At 33.7% G+C, this 21,959-nt stretch overlaps 1 protein-coding gene across 10 annotated transcripts in view; it reads left to right on the top strand.

The window, feature by feature from the left end:
• Positions 1-955: 955 nt before the first annotated feature.
• The window catches only part of LOC116344984 (probable serine/threonine-protein kinase yakA), a 65,356-nt gene continuing 44,352 nt past the window's right edge, over positions 956-21,959 (top strand). For 2 of the 10 annotated variants that reach the window (XM_031773897.1, XM_031773902.1), the window contains exons 1-6: positions 956-1,593; positions 7,050-8,378; positions 8,545-8,622; positions 8,905-9,006; positions 9,181-9,391; positions 9,592-9,717. In XM_031773897.1, coding sequence (XP_031629757.1) covers positions 8,137-8,378; positions 8,545-8,622; positions 8,905-9,006; positions 9,181-9,391; positions 9,592-9,717 — 759 coding nt within the window. In that variant the 5' untranslated portion in view covers positions 956-1,593; positions 7,050-8,136. Of the gene's footprint in view, positions 1,611-7,049; positions 8,379-8,544; positions 8,623-8,904; positions 9,007-9,180; positions 9,392-9,591; positions 9,718-21,959 lie in introns of all 10 variants that reach the window. The other 8 variants (XM_031773895.1, XM_031773892.1, XM_031773901.1 and 5 more) reach the window with 6 other exon arrangements.

Here is a 21,959-nt window from a genome sequence, read left to right as displayed (position 1 = left end):
TAAAGAGAGATAAAAAAAAACACAAAGAGAGAGTTAGAGTTTTTGTTCCCGTGACTGTTAAGGCATTTTTAGACAAATTAAAACAGAAATTATATTTACAGGAAATCGAAATCTTTTTTTTCGAACCAAAACCAAAACAAAACACTATTTTTAAGATACAAAAAAAAGCGAGACAAAAACACATTTAATAAGCAAAAGATAAAAGCGTTTCGTATCTTTATAAGAACCAAAGGACTCGTCGTTAAATTTCTTCGTTTTTACTTTCAAGTTTTGTGGCATTAAATTATTTAGCGAAATTAACTTTAAACAGTTAAATTCAAAAGAAAAAGAGAAAGAGAGAGAGGAATACACAAAGATTAGCTTATATTCGAGTCAGTTATTATCGATTTGAAACGGATATACAAAATAAAGTAAAAAAAACACGTTTGTAAAACATAAAACCAAGAAAGAAACACAATATCGTCTATTGAGGTGCCTTATTGTGGCCTTATGCACACCATTTATACTAATCAAGCATCCAAGCATCATTCGTTTCATACATTAAGAGAACAAAAATAACAAACACACTTAAATAAACAGAGATAGAGAGAGAGAGAGAGAGCGCGAGAGTGACGCCGATTTCGAGACAGAGTGAAAAAGAAACAAAATTTACTTATGCTGATCTTGAAGTAAATCAATTCTCGTTATGTTAAGTTATTATGGTTTAAAAAACGTGACACTGGTTAAACTCTTGAACGAATCGAGAAATCGAATTGAATTGAATATATATTAGGAGAAATTCCTTCTGTTTTATTTCTGTTTGGAGGAATTTTTCCGAATTCATTTCAATTAATAAGTCAAACTGAAAATAAGCACACAAACACTTTAGAATATTTTTGACGTGTTAATTTTCTGAAAAAAAAAAACATTTTTTTTTGCTTTTCTTAAGTTAAGATCCATTGTTTCTTGACATTGTCCAATCCCTTCCATACTGACTCTCCCAAATCCTTAAATTAATAAAGTACAATTAATATAAAATACAAAATTAAACACACTTGGTTAAAAAAAGAGAGAACAAAAAAATCTCAAGCTAAAGTACAAATCGATAAAAAAACGCATAAAATGTGAAGTTTCACTTAACCCATAAAAAAAAACAAATCTTTAATAATAAAAAAAACAAGTTGTGCAATTTAAAAGTGTGCTAAACAGATTAAAGTGAAAAGTTTCAAAAACAAAGCAAATTCATTAAATAAATCTACTAAAGAAGTCCAAAGAAAGGAAAAAGAAACGCACGCGAGCCGGTGAAAAACCAAACACAACCCGGAAAAAAAGAAGAACGTCGGTAAAAAGAGGAGAGAGAGAGAGAGAATTGGATGAAAAGAAGCGCGAACGCGGACGCAAGCATAAAGAAATAAATAAATTTTCGCAGAACAAAAGAAAGCCGAAAGTGGTAAATAAAAGGAATATAAAATAATTGTAGCAAAACGATTGGAAGAAGAACGAAAGAGCGAGCGAAAAAGTTTGGGTGAAACGTTTCCTGGACGAAAATACACACCAACGATGACACATCGCTACAGCGAAAACGTCACTGGAGACTATTTAAAACATTTCACAGTAAGTCCATAACACTGGTATGTTCTACGTTCCGCAACTTGTTTCTTTATTTCTTCTTATTTTTTTCTTGTTCGTTCGTTTGTGTTTTTTTTTTTCGTTTTCATTTTTTAGTTCAAAGTTGTAGCTTTATGAAAACACATGACAAAGCAAAGAAAAACTCAAAGAAAACACAGAATTCCATTTATACAAATAACAAAAAAAGAATTTTTTACAAGCTCTTCGTTTATTCAAAGTGACCATGCACACACTGGTTTTGGTGTACACGAATGAGATGGCACAAGTTTGTTGGAAGAAAACATGGTTTAAAGTGTTTTATAGGCAAGTTTCACCACTGACCACTACTGCGCTAAATATTTTTTTTCAACCTCTTTTTTTAAGCTTTACGTACACCCATCAAGTTTATAATCCACTTTTGTTGTCTTCAAAACCTATACATATGTGCATGTGTGACGAAAAGAAAATCGTTTCATAAATTCGGTTTTTTCTTCTTCTTTTGTACGCTTTAACGCAAACTCGTAACACATCTAGAAAAATCATGCAAATAACATTAAATAAAATAGATGACCGCCTCATTTTTGAACACACACGAAAAAACACATTATTCGATTTGTGTGTATGTGCCCATTTTCCATTTTGGACAGCCAATTTTTATGAATAAAAACTTAGTTTTTTTCAAGTCTGGCTTAGAATGGCTCGATTTATGATTATCGACACAGAAGAATGGCTAAAAAATTTGAATTAAATGGGCAACGAGGCGATGATGGTTAGAAAAAAATCGGCGAAAAAAGCATTTTATCCGAAACAAATTTTCTCAAACAAAATCAATGGGATACATAAATTCGAATTGTTATTCTTATTATTATGAGATTTCAAATGGTTAAGTTCGGCATATGTATACAATTGTACTCCTTGTATTTCATGAGCTGAACATTAGCAATCTCAAACGAATTATATACAAAAAAAATAACAGATGTCCATATAATTGATAATCGGCATACATAACACATATATCTATGAACTTTATTTTTAGTTAAGTTGTCACGTCAACTTTGTCATTTCACGTCATTTATGTCAATGTACAGGTTCACATATTTTCTGTCTTCAATTACCCACACTCATGTGAACACATTAAAATACGTATACTAATAATCTCTATTTTGTAGTTTATACCTCTAATATTGGAAAAAAAATTAAAATCACAACTTTTCCATTGAGAATTTTCTTATAATCAAAAATAAAATAGGATCAAATGTGTATTATTAAGATTTGGACATTTTGCAAAATGTAGAACTACATATAGTTTGAATTAGAAAGACACCAATGGTGTGAATGCTCCATAGCGAGTTGAAATATCTTCTCATTTTCTTCGATCCGGAAAGTTGATAAAGAATTGAATAAAAAAAATCATAAGAAACGAATGCGTGTGTATGTGTGTTTACTGGATTTTCCATAATTTTGTCGTTAATAATCAGAGAGCAATTTATGCCAAGAGTATGAGATTGTCTCAGCCTCAATGTCAGATTGGGGAGAGTATGTGCTAGCATGCACATGTATTTTATAAATGAATGTCGGCGTTCCTGTGCCAAAAGTATATAAAACATGAAACGCCGAACAGTATATGAAAGAATGAACGTATGGTAGGTAGAGATAGAGAGTGAGAGACTTTACAAGTGATCGAACGGACTGAATTTTATGGAAAATGCAATCGTTTGGAATATATGGATTCATTATCTCTATATAATCTTTTATGCAGTCGCTTAGCCAAATGCATATGTGTACGGCTTTGGCTAAAAAGAAAATGTCAAGTTTTCTATCTACTCTTTTCTCGATGCGATAAAATTCGCGATCCATTTTGCTGGTTCTCTTTTTTTCCATCTCTGACATCATTCTGCGATTTTAATTATTATTTTAATTAGCGAGTGGAAATTAGAAAATGATAAGTAAAAAAAAATGAAGATTGGTCAACGAACTTAAAATCCAATTGAAGATAAAATAAAAAAAATTAAAACTTGCATAAATCAATAGCATACATGGAAATGGTTGTCAGTACTACCGAAGTTATCGACACTCACTTGATGTCTTAAATGACGATAAAAAATTATATTGACCAAATATCAAATTTGTGACTTTTTTTTTAAATTGACAGTTTGATATGACCGCAACAAAATATCTAACACACATCCGTCAACTCTGTCACACATAATGCATTTAATCAAAACCAAAAGAAATTTCAATTGAGCTGATCAACGCTAATAAATTTTCCGAATAGATTTCGATGTTTCTAAATCGAAACCGACATTCGGAGAAGAGTTGAAAAGCGCGACTGATTCTATGCACGCTTTTTTGTCTAATAAATGTATGAAAAAACTTCAACGACCACGTCATGATGGGGAAAAGAGCATTTCATGTGGCCCGATCATGTTGTTAGTAAATCAAAAACGTGTGCCTGTTTGCGCTTTAGAAAAAACATCGCATCTTACGCGAGGTATGTGTGTGTATGTGCATATATTTGCCCCGATTCGCGAAAGAAGACAAACCATTCTCGCGTCTCGAGAAGCAAGTCATCGCTTAACGCTTAAGAGGGCAAACGAAGGAAAATATTTTGTTGCGGCAATGTGAAAACGAAAATGGCGGGTGGAGGTGGAAAGTGGTGGTGAGCTAGGATGGTGTACATTCACTGAATTGAGTCAAAGCAAATGCAAAAGGCGAATGGCAAAACCGTAGCTTTTCCATCTTACGTAGTCGATGCCGTCAATGTCTCTCGCTTCCCTATATACAAAACTCCTATGAACTTATACCATACACATAGATATATGGCAGTTGCACAGACGGCGATACGATAGGAACGTTATATCCCTTATAAAATGACGCACCACGACGACAACAGCAACAACAACAACAACGACGACGACGACGACGGTGTGCTTAAAAACCAGTTTCATAGAAAAATATCTTACACTTCTTCTTTAAACTAACTATGGAAATAAATTGTAAGGCTTAAGTCGTAGCGTATTCAGTTTGTCTTGAACTTTCGTGGCGAAAAGAAGATGCTACAAATTCTTTGAAGGAACTCATTTATTTTCTTAGTTTTTGCGTGAACATTTTCCTTGTTTTTGCTCAAAGTGGTGGTGCAGGTGAAGCGGACGAGACTTGATGTTTCGAAACGTTTGAATTTTCAGAGAAATTTCAAATCAACGAGTTTTCGGCAAATAAATTCATTTCATGAGTTTTTTTTAAGTACGAACCGCAAATTTCGATCAAATTTTTCTAAATTCAATTAAAATTAAAATCATTTTTTTCGATTATTTTTCTCGTATTTTGTCGTTGTTGATCGTGAGTTTTTTTTATTTGATAATTTTTTTTGGTGGTTATTGTCGTCGAAGAATATAAATTACATTTGATGGATAAATAAAAATTTGCCGAGTTTTGAGATGAGAAATTATTGGTTTTAAATTCAAAAGTGGAGACACATATAAATATGCATATGGATGTGTTGAAGAAATTCGAAATTATGAACGTGTTTTAAATTTCAAACGATTTTCCCGAATGGATACGCATCCAACGAACGTTTATCGCGTGTATGTGTTACGTCTGGCATGTGAATTTAAATGCCGTTAACTTGGAATTTTGTTTACCTGCTGTTTTGAATTTATCATCCCGAACATTTGTTGATAGTCTTTTTGACGACAACAAAATCAGAATCAAATCATTTCAACCAAATTCAATGAGATTTTTATTCGAAATGACATGTGCTCTTCTGTGATTCATCATTTAAATGTTTACATTTTATTTTATTTATTTATTTTTAGACAAAACTTATTCAATCTTATTTTAAATAATACGAAATCTTTGAACGTGCTGCGACAAAATAATGCGTAAAATTACAATGAACACATTCGGTGACGCAAATGGTTAATTAAACATTTTACAAATTATTTGGTGGCAAAAATTTTCGAAAATGAAAATTTCAACGAATTTTGCAGATTATTGATGATTTAAAAAATAAATTGTTAACTTTATGAATTTATCATGTTTGACGAATTTTTTCGAAAAATATACGCATTAATTTCTCCTGGTGTATGATACATTTATGAATTTTATTTATTTAAATAAAAAGAAATTTTGATTTTTATGATTTTTTTCTCGTCTTTTATTTTGTTTTGCACTTGTATTTTATCTGATGGTGATGCTGATATTGAGCAATGGTTTCATGTGTTGTTGAAAATGGAGCACATGTTTGGCCAAAGAAAACCAATTCACAAAACCGATTCATTCAAAATCCGGCTATTTGGTCGAATGTTTTGCCTTAAAATTTGCATGTTTATTATTATTATTATTTTATCACAAAACTCTGAGGAAAAACATATCGAAAACGTGTTGATGATGAGAGAAAGAGCGTCGAGCATTGATAAAAGCATATGACATTGCTACGTCAACATCGTCGATTGACTAATTGTGGTTATGCTAAGAGCTGTAGCTAGGCTCTCTCTCTCTCTCATTCTGGCTCTGAATGTGCATGCTTCTCTCAGCACACTCTATGTCTATGTGATTGTGTGTGGTGTCTTAACTGTCTTTATGATTCTCGATGCGTTCGTAGATGGTGTTCGTTATATGCAGATATTTACAGGCGTTTGCACATTGCATTGCATACTTTAATCAATCACAGTGTTCAAGTAGTTTCGTCGCTTTTACCGGCATTGCAAAATTTCGGCTCCTTTTCACTCCGACATTCGTATCCATCCGTTTGATATGAACGACCAGACAAAATTATGTTATTCAATTTTGTTCACTTAAAGATGACCAAAATGCACAACGAAACGTATGCAATAATACGACCGCTGAGAATATTCATGAGCAAAAAGCGCAAAAAAAAAATCCGAAACAAATGCAACATTTTGAGAGCGAAGAAGGAAATTCAATCTATTAAAATTAAACTCTGATTTTGACTTTTCGACCACATTCAATTAAGAGATGTCCATCTTAGGCGAAATACGATAATTTTCAAAGTACAAATATTTGCATGTGATAGTGATGTGTGCATCTGTTTTCAAGTGAATTTTGGCGACCTGTTTTTAAAAAACGTTCAATAGAAAGTTTCTAATAGAAACTATCCAAGATATCTATTGTCGACGACATGATTACTTCAAACCAGAATGAAATTTTGTCTTCTTTTTTTTAAAGAAAATTCTCCATTTTTGGTTCTAAGCAGCCGGTTAGGCGTTTTGTTTCAAATTTTTAAGTTGAAAATTTATGTTTTCTTGTAATAAACAATATGAGTTTTCTTTGTGCGTGCTGTTTTCGCAACAATGTGTTAAAAGATTTAAATGTCATTTAATTATCTTGAGTTTGTTGTCATCAAAAAAAAGAGAAACGGAACCTTACAAAACTGTCATCTAACATAGTCCATTTTTTTGAACTTTTTCATCATTCATCATTTATATCAATCTGCGGAGCAGAAGAGACCAAAGGATTCTTTAGTGGTTTCCCCAAAATGGAAGGTACCCAATCATAAATAAAATCGTCTAAACATCGATAAACAAAAATTAAATAAATAATTTACAAAAGTAATAAAATATTAATGAAAAGTGAGTGAAAGTAAAGAGCAAAAGCTAAAAACACTGGCCAGAAAATAACGCCGATGGTTTAAAAAGCAAGAATAATTGTAAAACATATTTTTTAAACCAAACAAAAAAATAATAATAATACAGAAACCATCTAAGTTCGGATAGTGTCGATTGAGAAAGCAATAAATGCTAAAATGAAAAATGGTGCTCAAGACTGATAAAGTGCAATAAACGGACTAAATTCTCGAAATCAGCGCTAATTAATTTTAGTAAATTGTGAATTAACAAAAAAAAATTAATTTCGATATTTTACTAATATCGAATGTTCCATAGTGGAATATAATCGATGGATGGACAAGCAAAACAGACAAAGTTGAAAATCGCCCAAATGAAATAAAAAGAACAACAAAAAACAGGCAAATAAATAACCAAAAAAAAACAACAAAAAAAAATAAAAAAAAAACATTCAGCCACAATTATCTCATGATACTACTCATACATTTTTGATTTGAAGCGGATCGTTATGGTGTGTACAAAGCTCAAAACCAAACAATAGAACTGGAGTTAAATTTAAAACTGTGTTTTTTATTAATATGAATACATTTACATTTTCAACACATAAACACTAAATAATATGTTGCAATAGCCACATACAATAAATACACGTAACGTTCCGTGCAATAGTAACTAGATATAAACAATAGGACGGCAATTTTAATCATTTTTTTTAACTAACAAGCCCAGTTAATTTTCGTTTTTTGAGATTTTTGTGTGTGAAACAATAAAAAAATAATTTAAAAAAAATACTCACAATAAAAATATATAAGACCACCGCGGCTTAACTTAGCGGCGGCATCAAATAAACCAACAACAGCTACCAAGCAAACAAACAAAAAAGAAATAAAATAAAATTTTAAAAGAAAGTAATAAAAATAAAACAATCCGGAAAACAGCTCGAATCAAATTAAAATTTATTCCAATGACAACCGATTTTGAGCAGCATCTAAATAATCAAACGGTTGTTTTCAAAATGGATACGGAATTTTTGCAACAAGAAAGCAAACACATTCCGTTGAGTCCATCAACCATATCGTCAAATCATATGTCGTTGCCATCGCAAACCAACACCGATTCGACAACATTAAATAGCCTGGCACACAATGCAAGCAATTGCGAAAACAATTTGGTACATCAGCAACAGCAGATGTGCCAGAATTTATGGTAAGTTTCATTGACCAATTTCGAGACTATATCTGTTAATTTTATGTGTTTCACAATCAATTTGAATATTTGCAAATTTGAATTCGATTTGAGCTAACATTGTGAACGTACAAGTGACAATTTTTCTTACAAGATTCATTGAGCATTTGTTTCATTTCCATTACAGCAATCAACAACAGCAGCAACAATCACAACAACAATCACATCTTGATGGTGTACACAGTAGCAACTCTACTCATAACAGGTGAGTTATATTCAAAAAGGCCAAGCCAATTTGGAATTGGTACATAATTCGTCGACTTTTTCGATTTCGATTGATCAAAAGAAAAATTATCAAAAATTAAAACGTCCTTTAAATAGATGGGTAGCCCATTTTTGTGATATCACATTTATTCAAATGAAATATAACAAAGATTTCCTTATGAAATTGGTGAAATTTCTAAATTTAATTTATATTATTTTGTTGATTATTTGTGTTTGTGTGTGTTTTTTTTTTAAATATGTTTTTCCATTTTTTATTGTGAAGCAGCAGCAACAACAACAACAATAACAACGATGATGACAAAAATAACAATAATAACAATGCAAATGCTGGTCTGAACATGGCAAATGGGTATGATTTGAAAAGGTGAGTCCTTGTGACTCCATTTCATTCCATTCGATAATTCAAAAATTAAAAAGATTAAAGTGAATGTGAAAAAATGTGGGAATTTCTATATTCGCATCACATTAGCTATGAACCTCTATTTCTGAGTTTATTGTTTTTTTTTCTTCATAAAATTTTATTGAAAATGATCTACAGTTTATGCCATGGGAATAGCATTGACATTACACTCAGTAACACGGTTCATGAACTGAATGTTTTAACATCCGTATTGAATTCACAAATGCAACTGGTAGTTCAGCAACAACAACAGCAACAACAGCAGCAACAGCAACAACAGCAACAACAACAGCAGCAGCAGCAACAACAACAGCAGCAGCAGCAACAACAGCAACAACAACAACAACAGGTAAGATAGAGAATGATTGGGGATACCAAAGGTCTAAATCTTTAATAATCAACACATCAATTTCGTCAATTTCAATCTCTATTTCGATCAATTTTGCAAAATGTACATTGTATTATATGCACTACACATTCGTGAAAATTGACCATCAACTCTTTCTCTCTTCCTATCGCTCTCTTGCTCTTGATTTATGTATTTATTAGCAAAATCAGAATATGGGCATGCAACAAAATAATCAACGACAGTCTCCAATAGAAGCAGTGCAGCAACAAAATCAAAAGCTTCTCTCTCAACAACCAATGTCTCCAACAGATAAACAGCAACTGCAGGTAAACATATCGTGTTATACCTATTTCCTATATTGGTTTTAAAGCGTAAAGTAATTTTTATTTGAAAGTTTTTGTTTATTCTTGGCGTCGCGTACATTAATTATCGTTTGTCACATTTTTAAAGAATATGTCAATAAATTCATTTTGATGTATAGTTTTTAGTTGATTTCGATATTCTGTGATAATTTTGATTTTAAAATAAAATAAAATATTTTTTTTTCATTTAAACATTCGATTGATTTTCGTTTTATTTTGATCCCATAGTTTTTATATTTAATTCGATTTTATGAAATCGCTTGTTTTCTGTTTCATTTTCAATTCAATTTCCATAACATTGTGTATTTTTTTTTATCATCGAACAACATTCGGATGATTTACGTTGATTCTAATGTATTTGTCAAAAGCCGTGACAACCATTTATTATTAACGAGACTGGCTTTTAAGTCTGCCAAACAGTTTTTGCACAAAGAACAGTGTTTCAACAGACATAATAATAATATCTTGACAATGTCTGTTACAAAATAAATTGAAAACAAATTGACAATTTATAGGCTATATTTTCATATAATTATAGTGTATGCTCAAAAATCAAATCAAGTTAACGCAAAGTTAGATAAACCCACAATCGAGACCATTGTCGGTTGTCATCGAGTGTCATTCGACAGTTCAAGAAATAAGCTTCGAGTCGTTTAGTGGCAATGAAATATCATTGTTTTGACTGGAAATTAAAGTCTTTTTTTTTGAAACAGTCATGGACATTTTCAACTAGTCTTTAAGTAAATTTTAAATGAGCTCTTTAAAGCGTATTTTGCGATTTTAAAACGATTAATAATTAAGAAAAAAAGGTTAGAATCGATTCCATGTTTATTTTTAAATAAGAAAAAAAAAATCCGGTTCGACTGTTTGAACCATTTTACCATCTCCATTTTATATTTTATAATGAACTTAATTCGAATCTAGTGGAATAAAAACGGCAATAGTTTATTGTTCCCACTGCTGTTGCTGCACCCAAAAACGAAATATGACACATCCATTCGTCCTCATTTCAACCCTAAAATAAAAATAAAAGATATTCAGTTTTTTCTCTCGCTCTTGCTCTGTGTACGTCGACTAAATTTGTGCTGCTTTGTCAATGATTTGGCTATGTTATGTTCACGTATCAAATAAATAACAACTGTACATGGAAATACAAAACGAAAGTAGCACCTTTTGGTAGAGCGTTCATATATAAATACACAATATGTTTCAATATATATTTGTGATCGTCCCAATTTTTTTTTTCATTCTTTCTAATTTCCGTATTGAAATTGTCAATTGCTGGGATATTTTTGTTTCGGTCAGAGTAATTGCCAGAATGTCCTGAGTATCGATCATTGTTTGTTATAATGTGTATACATTCCTTTCGTAGATTATCGTTCTCACCCTCAGAATTGTACGCATTGTTAATGATAATTATATATAAAGATTCGTTTATGTTCCAATCATCGAATCGAACTATTTCTCACCGAAATCATTTCGAACATATACACGAAAAAAACTTATCAATAAAACAATATGAAAGAATACGATACATCACAATTGTGCCTGTACTATGGACGGACGATAGTTGGCGTGTGTTTTTAATTCGATGACTGTCATGTGTGTGTTTTTTTTTCATTCGAGGTTTGTTTTACATAAGCTCTATAGTTTGGATGTTTTCTCCTTTAAAGAGAGCATAAAAATGGTGCTAGAGCAACCCTCAGGCTTTGAAAATACTGAATAAATAAGCAAATAAAAATATTGTATTTCGTAATATAATCGTTCGAAACACTATTTCAGTAGTAAACTACTTTACGGCATTGATATTAGTTGTCTAGTATGTTGCATGAATATGGGGGCAGAAAAAAAACGCGTACATACAACATATACGGAAAATAGCTAACAAGAAGAGACGCTAACATATAACATATGAAAAAAAAGAGAAACGCGTCATGGAAAACACAACGACTTTTCAAAGCGGCACGAACCAAGAAAAAAAGTAACACACACATACGAGAATTAGAGTTGCCTGTAATCACACACATTATCAGACCAAATTAAGGAAACACATCTTGAAAACAATGTGTACATGCCTCTAAAAGCAAATGTGTAAAATAAAATGAATAAATAAAAAAACACACACAGGATGGAAAGGGTGGCATACCCATATAGACACCATCACCATAACCAGAAACAGAAATAGAGTGAGATGGAATCAGAGAAGATATCAAATAAGTTGATAAAAAAGAAAAGTATGGCACTTTTTTCCATTATATTTCAAAATTAATATCTATTCCCTCATGTCAGAGGGAAATGTTACTGGAATTTTTTTTAATATGTATACACCCATAGAGAGATAATAGCGTATACGGTTATATATATATAACATCGGAGAAAAGAGTGTAGATAGCCCAATTTAGACATGCTTTGCCATCAACCCTTTGCCATGACAAAGTTTTCAACTTCATTTTTATCAATCTGTATTTTAAAAAGAATGAAGTGAAAGCGAAAAAAAAAAATACATTCGTTCGTTTGCTTGCCATAACTTTGAAATGAGCAAGTGGAAACAAAGTATGGTGGAATGGAAAAAAGAAAACAATTTGAAACGCAAAAATAAGAAATGGAAAAAGATCAAGAAAACAAAAAATGTTCATTAAATGAATTTTCATTTCTTATCTCATTCAGTACTTTTTGTGGTTGAGACAAAAAAGTATGTACGCCATGAAAAGAGAAGAATAAGAATACACACACACGCCGAGCATTAAAAAAGAATAACCAACCCATGACAGAAGATGGAAAAGTGCAAAAAAAATAACGACAAAGAAAAGAAGAATTACTAAAAAAGAGTATGAATCGTACACACAAGACTGACGTTTTATACAAAACGAGCAAATAAAGTATATAAATTTTTATATCTCGCTTCAGTGAACATGAATAACAGTCAGAGACAAAATGGAATATATATTATACAAGAACATTGGAGCTTCATACATACTCTGTAGCGCGCGCAAAAATGCGTACGTGTATTTTGTGTGTGATGTGTGCATGGAGCGCCAGTGTTTGTTGGAGAGACATTGTGTGTGTGTGTGTTTGTGTCTTTTTACGACTAAAGTATGCGACATGTTAGCACCAAATGGAACGTTAATTGCTCGGCATATGAGCCATAGATAACAAAGAATAACCATCGCCACAGCTTGATGCGTAGACCCCAAGAACGGACTCTACCACTTTTCTTGGCATAGAAAAATTTTCAGAGAAAACAAACGAGAAATTGTGTACGATGTGCAATATGTGCACAATTTTCTGATAACAATTTTTTAATCATATTGTATGGTTCGGAAGAGATATAGAGAAATAGAGGAAAAAAGGGTTTCAATGTATGATACACGTGAGTCCAACTTATGATCAATGCACGAAAATGTAAATGAAGACAGACAGGGGCCAACACAAGACAACACAGTGCACAGCCATTCACTACAAACTATTTACCGTCTCACATGGCTCAAGAAAAATAGAAAAAGATAAACGACACCAAATACCAGCCACTGGAAAACTGACTCACAGTGACTTCAGCTGAAAAGGAAACACATATGAATATAAATTTCAGTACATATTTTATAAATTGTTTCGCAAATCCATTCTTTATTTTTTTTATTGTTGTGCTCATCGTCGAGTCATCTTCTTTTTCATTTCATTGTGTCATGTGATATAATATTATGTATTCAATCTCTTTTTAACCAGAAATTCAAATACACACACACACACACTGGAGACAGAAGAGATTTCACATTATTATTACGCTGGGGTTTCACATGTACTTGTCATAAAAATGTGAAACGAGAGCGAAAAAGAATAAAAAGTGAGGGAGAATTATATTCATTAATTAGAAGAAAGCAGAATAATTTTTTTCTCTTCTTCTTCTGCAATTTTTTATCGCCCTCGCTCTCTCTCTCTCTCTCTCTCTCTCTCTCTATCTACCTCTCTTCTTCACCGTGTGTAATGTGTGTTATACCTTCCACTTCGTTACATGTGTGGATTAAGCCAATATCACTAGATCTAGACCAGAGCCGACACTGACGTTTATGCTACAAATTGGATAAAATACTTCAATGTTCAATGTGAGGCGCATATTTTTCGAATTTTTTTTTCTCAACCGAGTGAGTGAACGCATTGCTACTTACACGGCTATAGGCGTATTTAAAAGTGGCGCTTAAAACAATAGCATGCTTTTACACGCTCACTTCACTTTTATTATCAATGGGAAGGTGGATGCACTCACTCATTTTTAACTATAACATTCATTATTGCACGCTCAAATGCATGCATTCAGAGGGGAAAAAGACGAGTTAAAAAAAAGTAATAACCACACACACACATTTGTATTTATATATGATATTATAAAGAGAGGACAAGAGAAAACTGTGAAAACAAAATAATAAATGAAACATTTTTGCGTCATATCTACCTTGGATGTTTCCGAGTAACAGCGGATGAAATGAGAATGAACAAGCAAAAAAAAAATAGCATACACACAGCACACAGAGAATTTCAGCTAAAGAACTGAACAAATAATGAAATAATAGATTTAATTACGAAACACCAATGAGAAAAGAAAATGAAGAAAACAAGAGAAAGAGAGAAAGCAGCAACATTAGCAAAGTGAAGAAAAAAGTAAGCACACGAACGGAAAAGAATTTGCATGTATCGGCCACTCGGTGTTATGAAGGCGGGACGAGCAATCTGAGTACACCTTGAATAATGCTGATCATGCTCTTGTTCAGGTCTCTTTTTCTCTCTCTCTCTGTCTCTCTTTTATGTGTTTGCACAGTAACTGGCTGAATGTATGAGTGCGAGTTTTTGTATGCGATGATATTTTTTTTCCAATCCAAAGAGTTCTCGCTTTGTTAGTTTTTCTTTTTCGGTCAATATACCGAATATCTACATTATTATACGATAGCCGAGCCAAGACACAGCAAAAAAAACCTAGCAAGAGACTACATACACCGACTCAGCAGCAAGTAGCAATAGCACCATACACAACAGCATCTACGCTACCAATGGAAAACTCTTGGCAACAACAAGTGTCCAGCCAGAGATTTTTCCAGTTTACAGCGCGCGCATTTATCGTACTTTTGCCTCGTATAACATTATTATAGTATCATATTGAAAGAAATAATTTCTTGTTTTATGTTTTCCAACCATCGTCATCGAGGACGAAGACGACGACGTTGTTATATGTTCAACAAGGCGAAACGATGCTATGCCGCGGAATGGAATGCATGCCTGCACTGGTCAAGTGCTTGATAGAGATGGAGAATCATTAAAAACAATTGTCGACCAATTCGCAATTCACCCTTATGAGTCCACGGCATCATATCATACAATGCACACACAATATATGCTCAGCTTCGTCAATATTCTCCTTGCCATTTTCTTTACTCACACCCTTGCATTGTTTTTTTTCTCTCGCAAAATCCGATTGGAACATATTTCTTTTTCTCAGCGTGCGCACCGCACCTTACACCTTGCATACCATAATTAATCCCATCGCTGATTGAATGAAAATCTAAAATTACGAAACGAAAAAAGTCCACCCCATTGAAATCTGGGATTGATTTAAATTTTTGCTCCAATTCTTCTTTTCTTGGGCCGTATTTTCTTCACTGCCTTCGGCTTCGTCTTTCATCGAATCACAGCCTCACCCACATACACTTACGCACAAATGGACCGTGTCTTATGTAAAAGACGAACCACTGGACGGTTTCGTGTCAAACAAAAAAAATACACCGATTTTTACTCCATTACTGTTTTTTCCCATCCAAGAGAATTACTTTTGTGTGCGTGTGCTCTTTTTTCTCGGCTCTCTGTGTATGGAGTGCAAAAAATGCGGCAAGAGAAGAAGTGACTGGTGGAAAAAAGAATGCCGTTATGTGTGCACAAATCGAATTATATAATACATTAGAAAATATGGAGAGGCAAGTACCATAACACGGCGTGTCTTATGTCCGTTTCTAACGGCGCATATTTCTCATGAACATAGCCCAGTTTTTCTTTGGTCGGCGTAAGTGTCCATTCCGAGAACAAGGAAAAAATTGCTATTTGCTCTCGCTCTCTCTGTCTTATCGACTAGCAACCATGGAATATAATAATAATATCGAAAGAAAAAAACGAAGCCACATGATGAATTAAGTACATCACAGTAATTTTAAACTTGTGAAATGGAATGCTGCAAGATCTAGCGCTGTGTTTACAGAATGTGAGTTGGCATAAATTCTTCGCATGCCGTCATCACACGATTTTTCAAATTTGGTTCTTGTTTTGAAGCATGCAATTTTTTGCGAAATGATCGTATTTGGAGCTTGTATTTTCTTTTGTAACACTTTTATCGACGAAATTTTTCTACAAAAAGAATCTTGTGCACAAAACCAGAGTACATTAAATCGAAATATTTTTTTTATCATATTGCTTTGGCAATGTGACAAAGAACAAAGTCTTGACACAAGTTTAAAAAACTTAAACCAAACAAATAAAAACACTTGATTTCACCCTTTTCCTCTCCGGCTCCACCAACGCGCGCGCGTGTTTCGGAAAGTAAGAAAAAAGGTACAAGAATGTTCCATAATGTGAACATGAATATGTAAGCACCAAGCATGTTATTTTCATTTTAAAAAAAATACGAAGAAGACGATGACACAAAAGTGAAAAAGAAACAAATAAAAGAGCGAGAGAGAGAAGTGCTCACATGGATTTTTTTTGTTTCTAAATAAAATGCTGATGAAAGCGTATGTGCACCCTCAGAGAAAAGTGATTGCTATAGCTGTGTATCGTTTGGTGCCTGCCTGTATACGTGACTTCTCAGATAGATAGAAAGAGAGCAAAGCGCACCAAAGCAAAACAGAAAAAAAAAATGAAACGAAGCAACTAACGAATAAGCGAACAAAGGGCCAAAAGAAAAGCATAAAAAAAATCTAAGTGATCACAGTAACCATACATATAATAATAATGATAATAATATCCATCCCTTATACCCATTGTACATCTATATCCACATCCAACGTGTACAAAATTACATCAAATACATAAGCAGTTTCATTCAAGCAGCAGCAGCAGCAACGGCAAGCTGTACACACAAATACACCCATCACAGCTAAACAACACACACACACACACACTCACTTGCACAAACGCTAAAGCCATTTGCTGTGTATTTTTATGTGTGTTTGTGTCGGGCATTTGTATTGTGCAAAGAAGAAAAAAACGCGCTGGGAGGAAAAAATTATTCTTTTTCTGAAAACACACCCCAAAAGTAAAGGCGAAGTTCTGACTTTTGTACGTACTCATTTTTTTCCTCTCTCCGGTCGGCAATGTGGTTGTTGTTGTTGTTGCTGCGTTCCTCATGTTATGACTATACCAGACCTAAGTCTTTCTCCCTCTGTGCCTCGCTCTCTTGCTATATATATGTATATACGTGTGTGGTGTGTGCTTTAGGTTTTTTCCCTTTTTTTCGTTGTTCTTTCTTTTTCCCATCTTCTTAGCTCAGGCACATTCATTAATCGGGATGTGTGCGTGTAGCGCGCGCGAACGAACCGCGTTTCGTAGGTATATATACTATGTACGGTACGAATGAGGTACTTTTTTCCAACGACACACAGAGACCCCGAATGGTTGAAATGAAAAAAAATACGGCGAGTATGTGTGTGTATGGCAAACAGAGCTAAACGAACCAGCGAGAGAAAAGACGAATAGAATAAAAAATATAATGTAGAGAAAATGTGAAGAGCCCCGAAGTGAAGCGCACTTCTGTGTGTTCTTTTTTTCCGTATGACCATCGCAAACGCATACAAACGAACAAGCAAAATAATTGTGTGTATAATATACCAATGGATGTTTCTCTCGTTCTCGTTTGCAAATTCAGAAATGAGAAAAGAAACAGAACCAGAGAAACACTGAGCAACCGAGAAATTTAACAAAACACACAGAGAGAGCAACACAGGAAAAAAAAGTAAAATAAAAAATAAAGCAAAGAATGTACAAAACCGAAGAGCACAAACTCTGCAATCTACATACAAGCAAATTCGAGTTTGCAGTGCCGAGTTGCTTCGACAGGCGATCCATGTCGTCGGTGTATTGTATCATTCGAGTGAGAGACAAAACAAACGACCAAACGTGCGAGCCAACCCGAGAGAGACAGAGACAGAAAAACCATTTACATAAAAATATATTTTTCCGACTTTGGCATTTTTCTCTCATATAATTATGTCTTAGATATTTTTCTCGATATCCCCTCCATTTTTTGAAATATTTTCTGTGCTCAATGGTTCGGTGTGTGTATATTTTATTGGTAGCACACAGTTAGTCACACAATGTGCCATACCGTCATGCACAATGTTTGAAACGAAACAGCGAAGAGAAGAAAAACGAGTTGAGAGAAAAAAGAAATATATATGAACAAATATAATATAACACACAGCGAAGAATAAAGAACATCGATTGAGAAAATGCGAAAATGTGGGAAAAAAAAGAGAAGAAGACAAGCATACACTGAACATTGGGTAGTTTACTCGGCAAGAAGCCAATACTCTTCGTAAAATATATGGCAGAAAAATGTAGTAAATTTACTTAAGATTCACAGTGGACGCCGCCACACACACATTCTTCAAAGCTACTTCATTCTTTATCGCATATTCATTCTCTTTCGCACTGGAAAATTATCTTAGCCTATTTAGTACGTGATTTTCCAATTGCACTTCACCCAATGAATTATTACACCCGAGAGTTTACTTTGCTAGCAAAAAAACACTCCTATTAATTTATTCACATGCAAAGAAGCTTTTCGGTAAATTTTCTTCTTCGCATCGAAAGTTACAGTATCTTTTTGGGGTGCTCTCTCTTCATCTGGCTCATTTTTGGGGCCGATGCTTAAAATCATCCATCGATCGTTGTTTATAATGCAAAGCAATTTCGTTAGTTTGGCTAAAAATTCGTTTTTTTCTTATCCATCTATCGACGGAGGACAGAACATTTCACACGAATGTCCCAGAAACATTGTGCACTGCTTAAACAAGAAAATGATGAAGAGAAAAAAAAAGATACCTAGAAAGAGAAATGATAACAACAACAGAACGAGAAAGAAAAATGAACGAGCGAATCGAAAATAACACGCTATTTCTTACGAATCGCAGAAAAGTTTGAAAAGCAGCAGCAACGGCCAAATGCGTTTGCCTATGTATTCAAATTCTTCATTTGCAATTCTTCCAAAACGATTTCTTGTTGGTTGTTGGAAAAATGTTTGCCTCTTTTTTCGACATCTCTTTACTTATTCTTTGCTCATCGACGATGCGATTTTTTATCTCCCTGGGTTTTGGCATAAAAAAAAGATAAGGCGTGCAAACGTCACTTGATTCGATAGTCAGAGAGAGAGAGTGAGAAACAAAGATCGACTCCATGCACGACGAAAACATACGAACGATGCTTTTGCAATACCGAAACATGGACCCGACTGAGCAACACAGACACACAAAATCTGATCAACCAACTCGGTTGACACTCGTTTATGTTTTTGGTTCGGACACAAGTCCAACCTAGCTCAACCGTATACATTCCGCTTGTGGTTCATTTTCAATGATTATGGTCAATTAATGGGTTTTAATGACATGTTGGACGAAATAAAATGACCAATAACATCATGTTAATTTGATATAGAACGAGTTTGAAAAATATGGATGTATGTGCATTCATTTAATGCAAGAAATCTTTTCTGACATTCTCTAACGAACGGGATTTTCTTTAAAAGAGACTTAGTTTTTTTTTTATTCAAAAAACTCTTTTGATTTTTCGAATAAAAAACTTACTTAAAAAAAATGCCAATTTTGATGATTCCAATTGGCTGATAAGGAATTTCCTTTCATTCATTTTGACCTTTGATGAATGGAGACGCTATTTTAAATAGCTAACGGCTGAATTGCGATCATTTTAATTAAAAAGTTGAAGTAATTCAAAAATATCTGTAAAAAGTTTCGAATAAACGAAGAAACAAATGGAAAATCTCAATTTTACCGTCTACAAATGCAATGAAAATAGCAGCACACAAAAAAAACCACGTACACTCAATCAAAAAAGTCTAATTAGACTTTTATTGCAATAAGAAACCATATTTCGACAAATTCAATAAGAATTGGTAAATTCTGATAAGATCTTCTCATCGTTCTGATGTACACACGGTGCCGAAGTCACCTCTATGATGAAAGCTCTCTGTTTCTCTATCGCTTGTTCTTGTTTTCATTGAATTTGGATAATGTTAAAGTTTGGCTGTTTAGTTTTGATAAATTTTCATGAGATAAAGTTCGAAGCGGTTAACCTTATGGCATCAAATGATGATGATTGCTCTTCTCAGCTAAAGTATATAGTTTTAATATAGTTATTCAAAATCATTTCAATAAACTCGATGTTCAAGTTATTGTATGAAATTGTTTTGCTTGTAAATCAACTATATCATCATGATGAACGGGGAATGTATAATGTTTTGAGTGTCCGAATTGCGATTGGCGTTTTCTCAAGACTTCGGTACCTTTATAAATGTTACTGGTTTTAAGCTTCCTTGCTACTACCCCTTTTCTCCAACACCAACAACAACAAAATAAAAGAACGCGCACTTCAACGAGAGAAGAAGAAAAAAAAAACAAAGCGATAAAATATAGAGGATAGAAAAAAGTACGAAAGAGAAGTCGAAGAGAATGGCTATATTTGTGTAGGTTTTGATGTATTTTTAAATGTTGTACATAGAAAAGTAGAAACAAAATATAGCAGAAAAAAGGCAGAGGAATAAGTTATTTATATAATAAAATGCAGAAAAAGAGATATATAAATGTATAGAAAATAGAGAGAGAGAGAGAAAGAGCAATTGGAATATGCGATATTGTATTCTTTGAGTTCGTATTCTTCCCTGTTCGTTTTGAATATAGTGAAGAGTACCGTTTGTAACTATACACCACCACACAACGAATGTGCCGCAACCGAAATGATTGGAAACATTCGGTGGAAACAAACACTAAATCGCATGCACACATTCACATATAGACACAGACTATCCATCCGTAATATTTAAGAATTTGTGGAGAATGTGCACACGATGAATATATAATTTTTTTTGCCTCTTTATATTCGTGTGTTTTTTTAACTCTCTGCTATTTTTCTTCTTCTCAGCTAATAAAATATATTTTTCGTTGTGATTGTATTGGCCTGTGTTGTGTGTCTGAATGCCAATCCGATATATATATATATTGTGTTGGAAAAAGTGGATGTGAAAACGAGAGCGTGGAGCAAAAACAACCACTGTGTCTCTCTCTCTACAAATATATATAATCATTGTCGATGCAATTTTTCTTGCGTTTTACAGAAAATACACACAGGGAAGCAAAGCGGTTTCTTTTTCTTATCGCTTTGGCACTGGCTTACGTCTCGCTAATGTATTGGCGTCCTCTTATTACTCCTCTCCTCTCTCACTCTCCCTCTCTTTCTCTGAGTGTTTATAAATTGTGTTTTGTTAGAATATACACGGAGCAAGCATTGCGTGTGCTGGTCGGTTGGTTGGTCGTCCGATTGGTCTTAATGTTCCCTCACAGAGAAAAAGAAATGTTTTCGATCCAGCTTTCGTATTTCCGTTCGCTACTAGTATATGTATATATATAATACAATGAATGAGAGCGAGAAAACGAGTGGTGGTAGAAAAGTAACAAAACGGAGCACTGTGGTAGGAGAGATGAGTGTGTGTGTGTTTAGTAAGAAGGGCATTTATATCTGCAACGGGGGTAAAAGACATCGTTTCAAGCGTATTTTTCTCTCCCTCATTTCATTCACTGTGTGTCATTCCATCTCGTTTCCCACTTCGGCTCTTCGCTTCGGTGCAAACTCTTTTGGCCGTGCTCAATTTCTTTTCGCCTCTGGTTTTTTTTTTTTGTTATATTTTCATTCCTCTCCGTTCTCGTGCGCATTTTTTTCCGCTTTTTCTCATTTCGCCTTTTGTTGTTCTGACATGCTTGCACCGCTCCATGTTATATGTTTGTGTGAGCGCGCTTGTTGTCTTCGGCTTTCTTTGGATCGTACCGAGAAATACGGAGCAGGAAAAAAACCCCGATGTATATATATACAAATTTATAAAAATATAACTGAACTCTCTCGCTCACAACATTTATGAATGCTTTACAGGACTTTCGTTCCGCTTGCTC

The sequence above is a fragment of the Contarinia nasturtii genome, unplaced genomic scaffold (assembly GCF_009176525.2).
Source record: "Contarinia nasturtii isolate CC-2019 unplaced genomic scaffold, AAFC_CNas_1.1 Cnas_scaffold_1240, whole genome shotgun sequence".
In the NCBI taxonomy this organism is placed as follows: domain Eukaryota; kingdom Metazoa; phylum Arthropoda; class Insecta; order Diptera; family Cecidomyiidae; genus Contarinia; species Contarinia nasturtii.
This window is presented reverse-complemented; position numbering and strand designations above follow the sequence as displayed.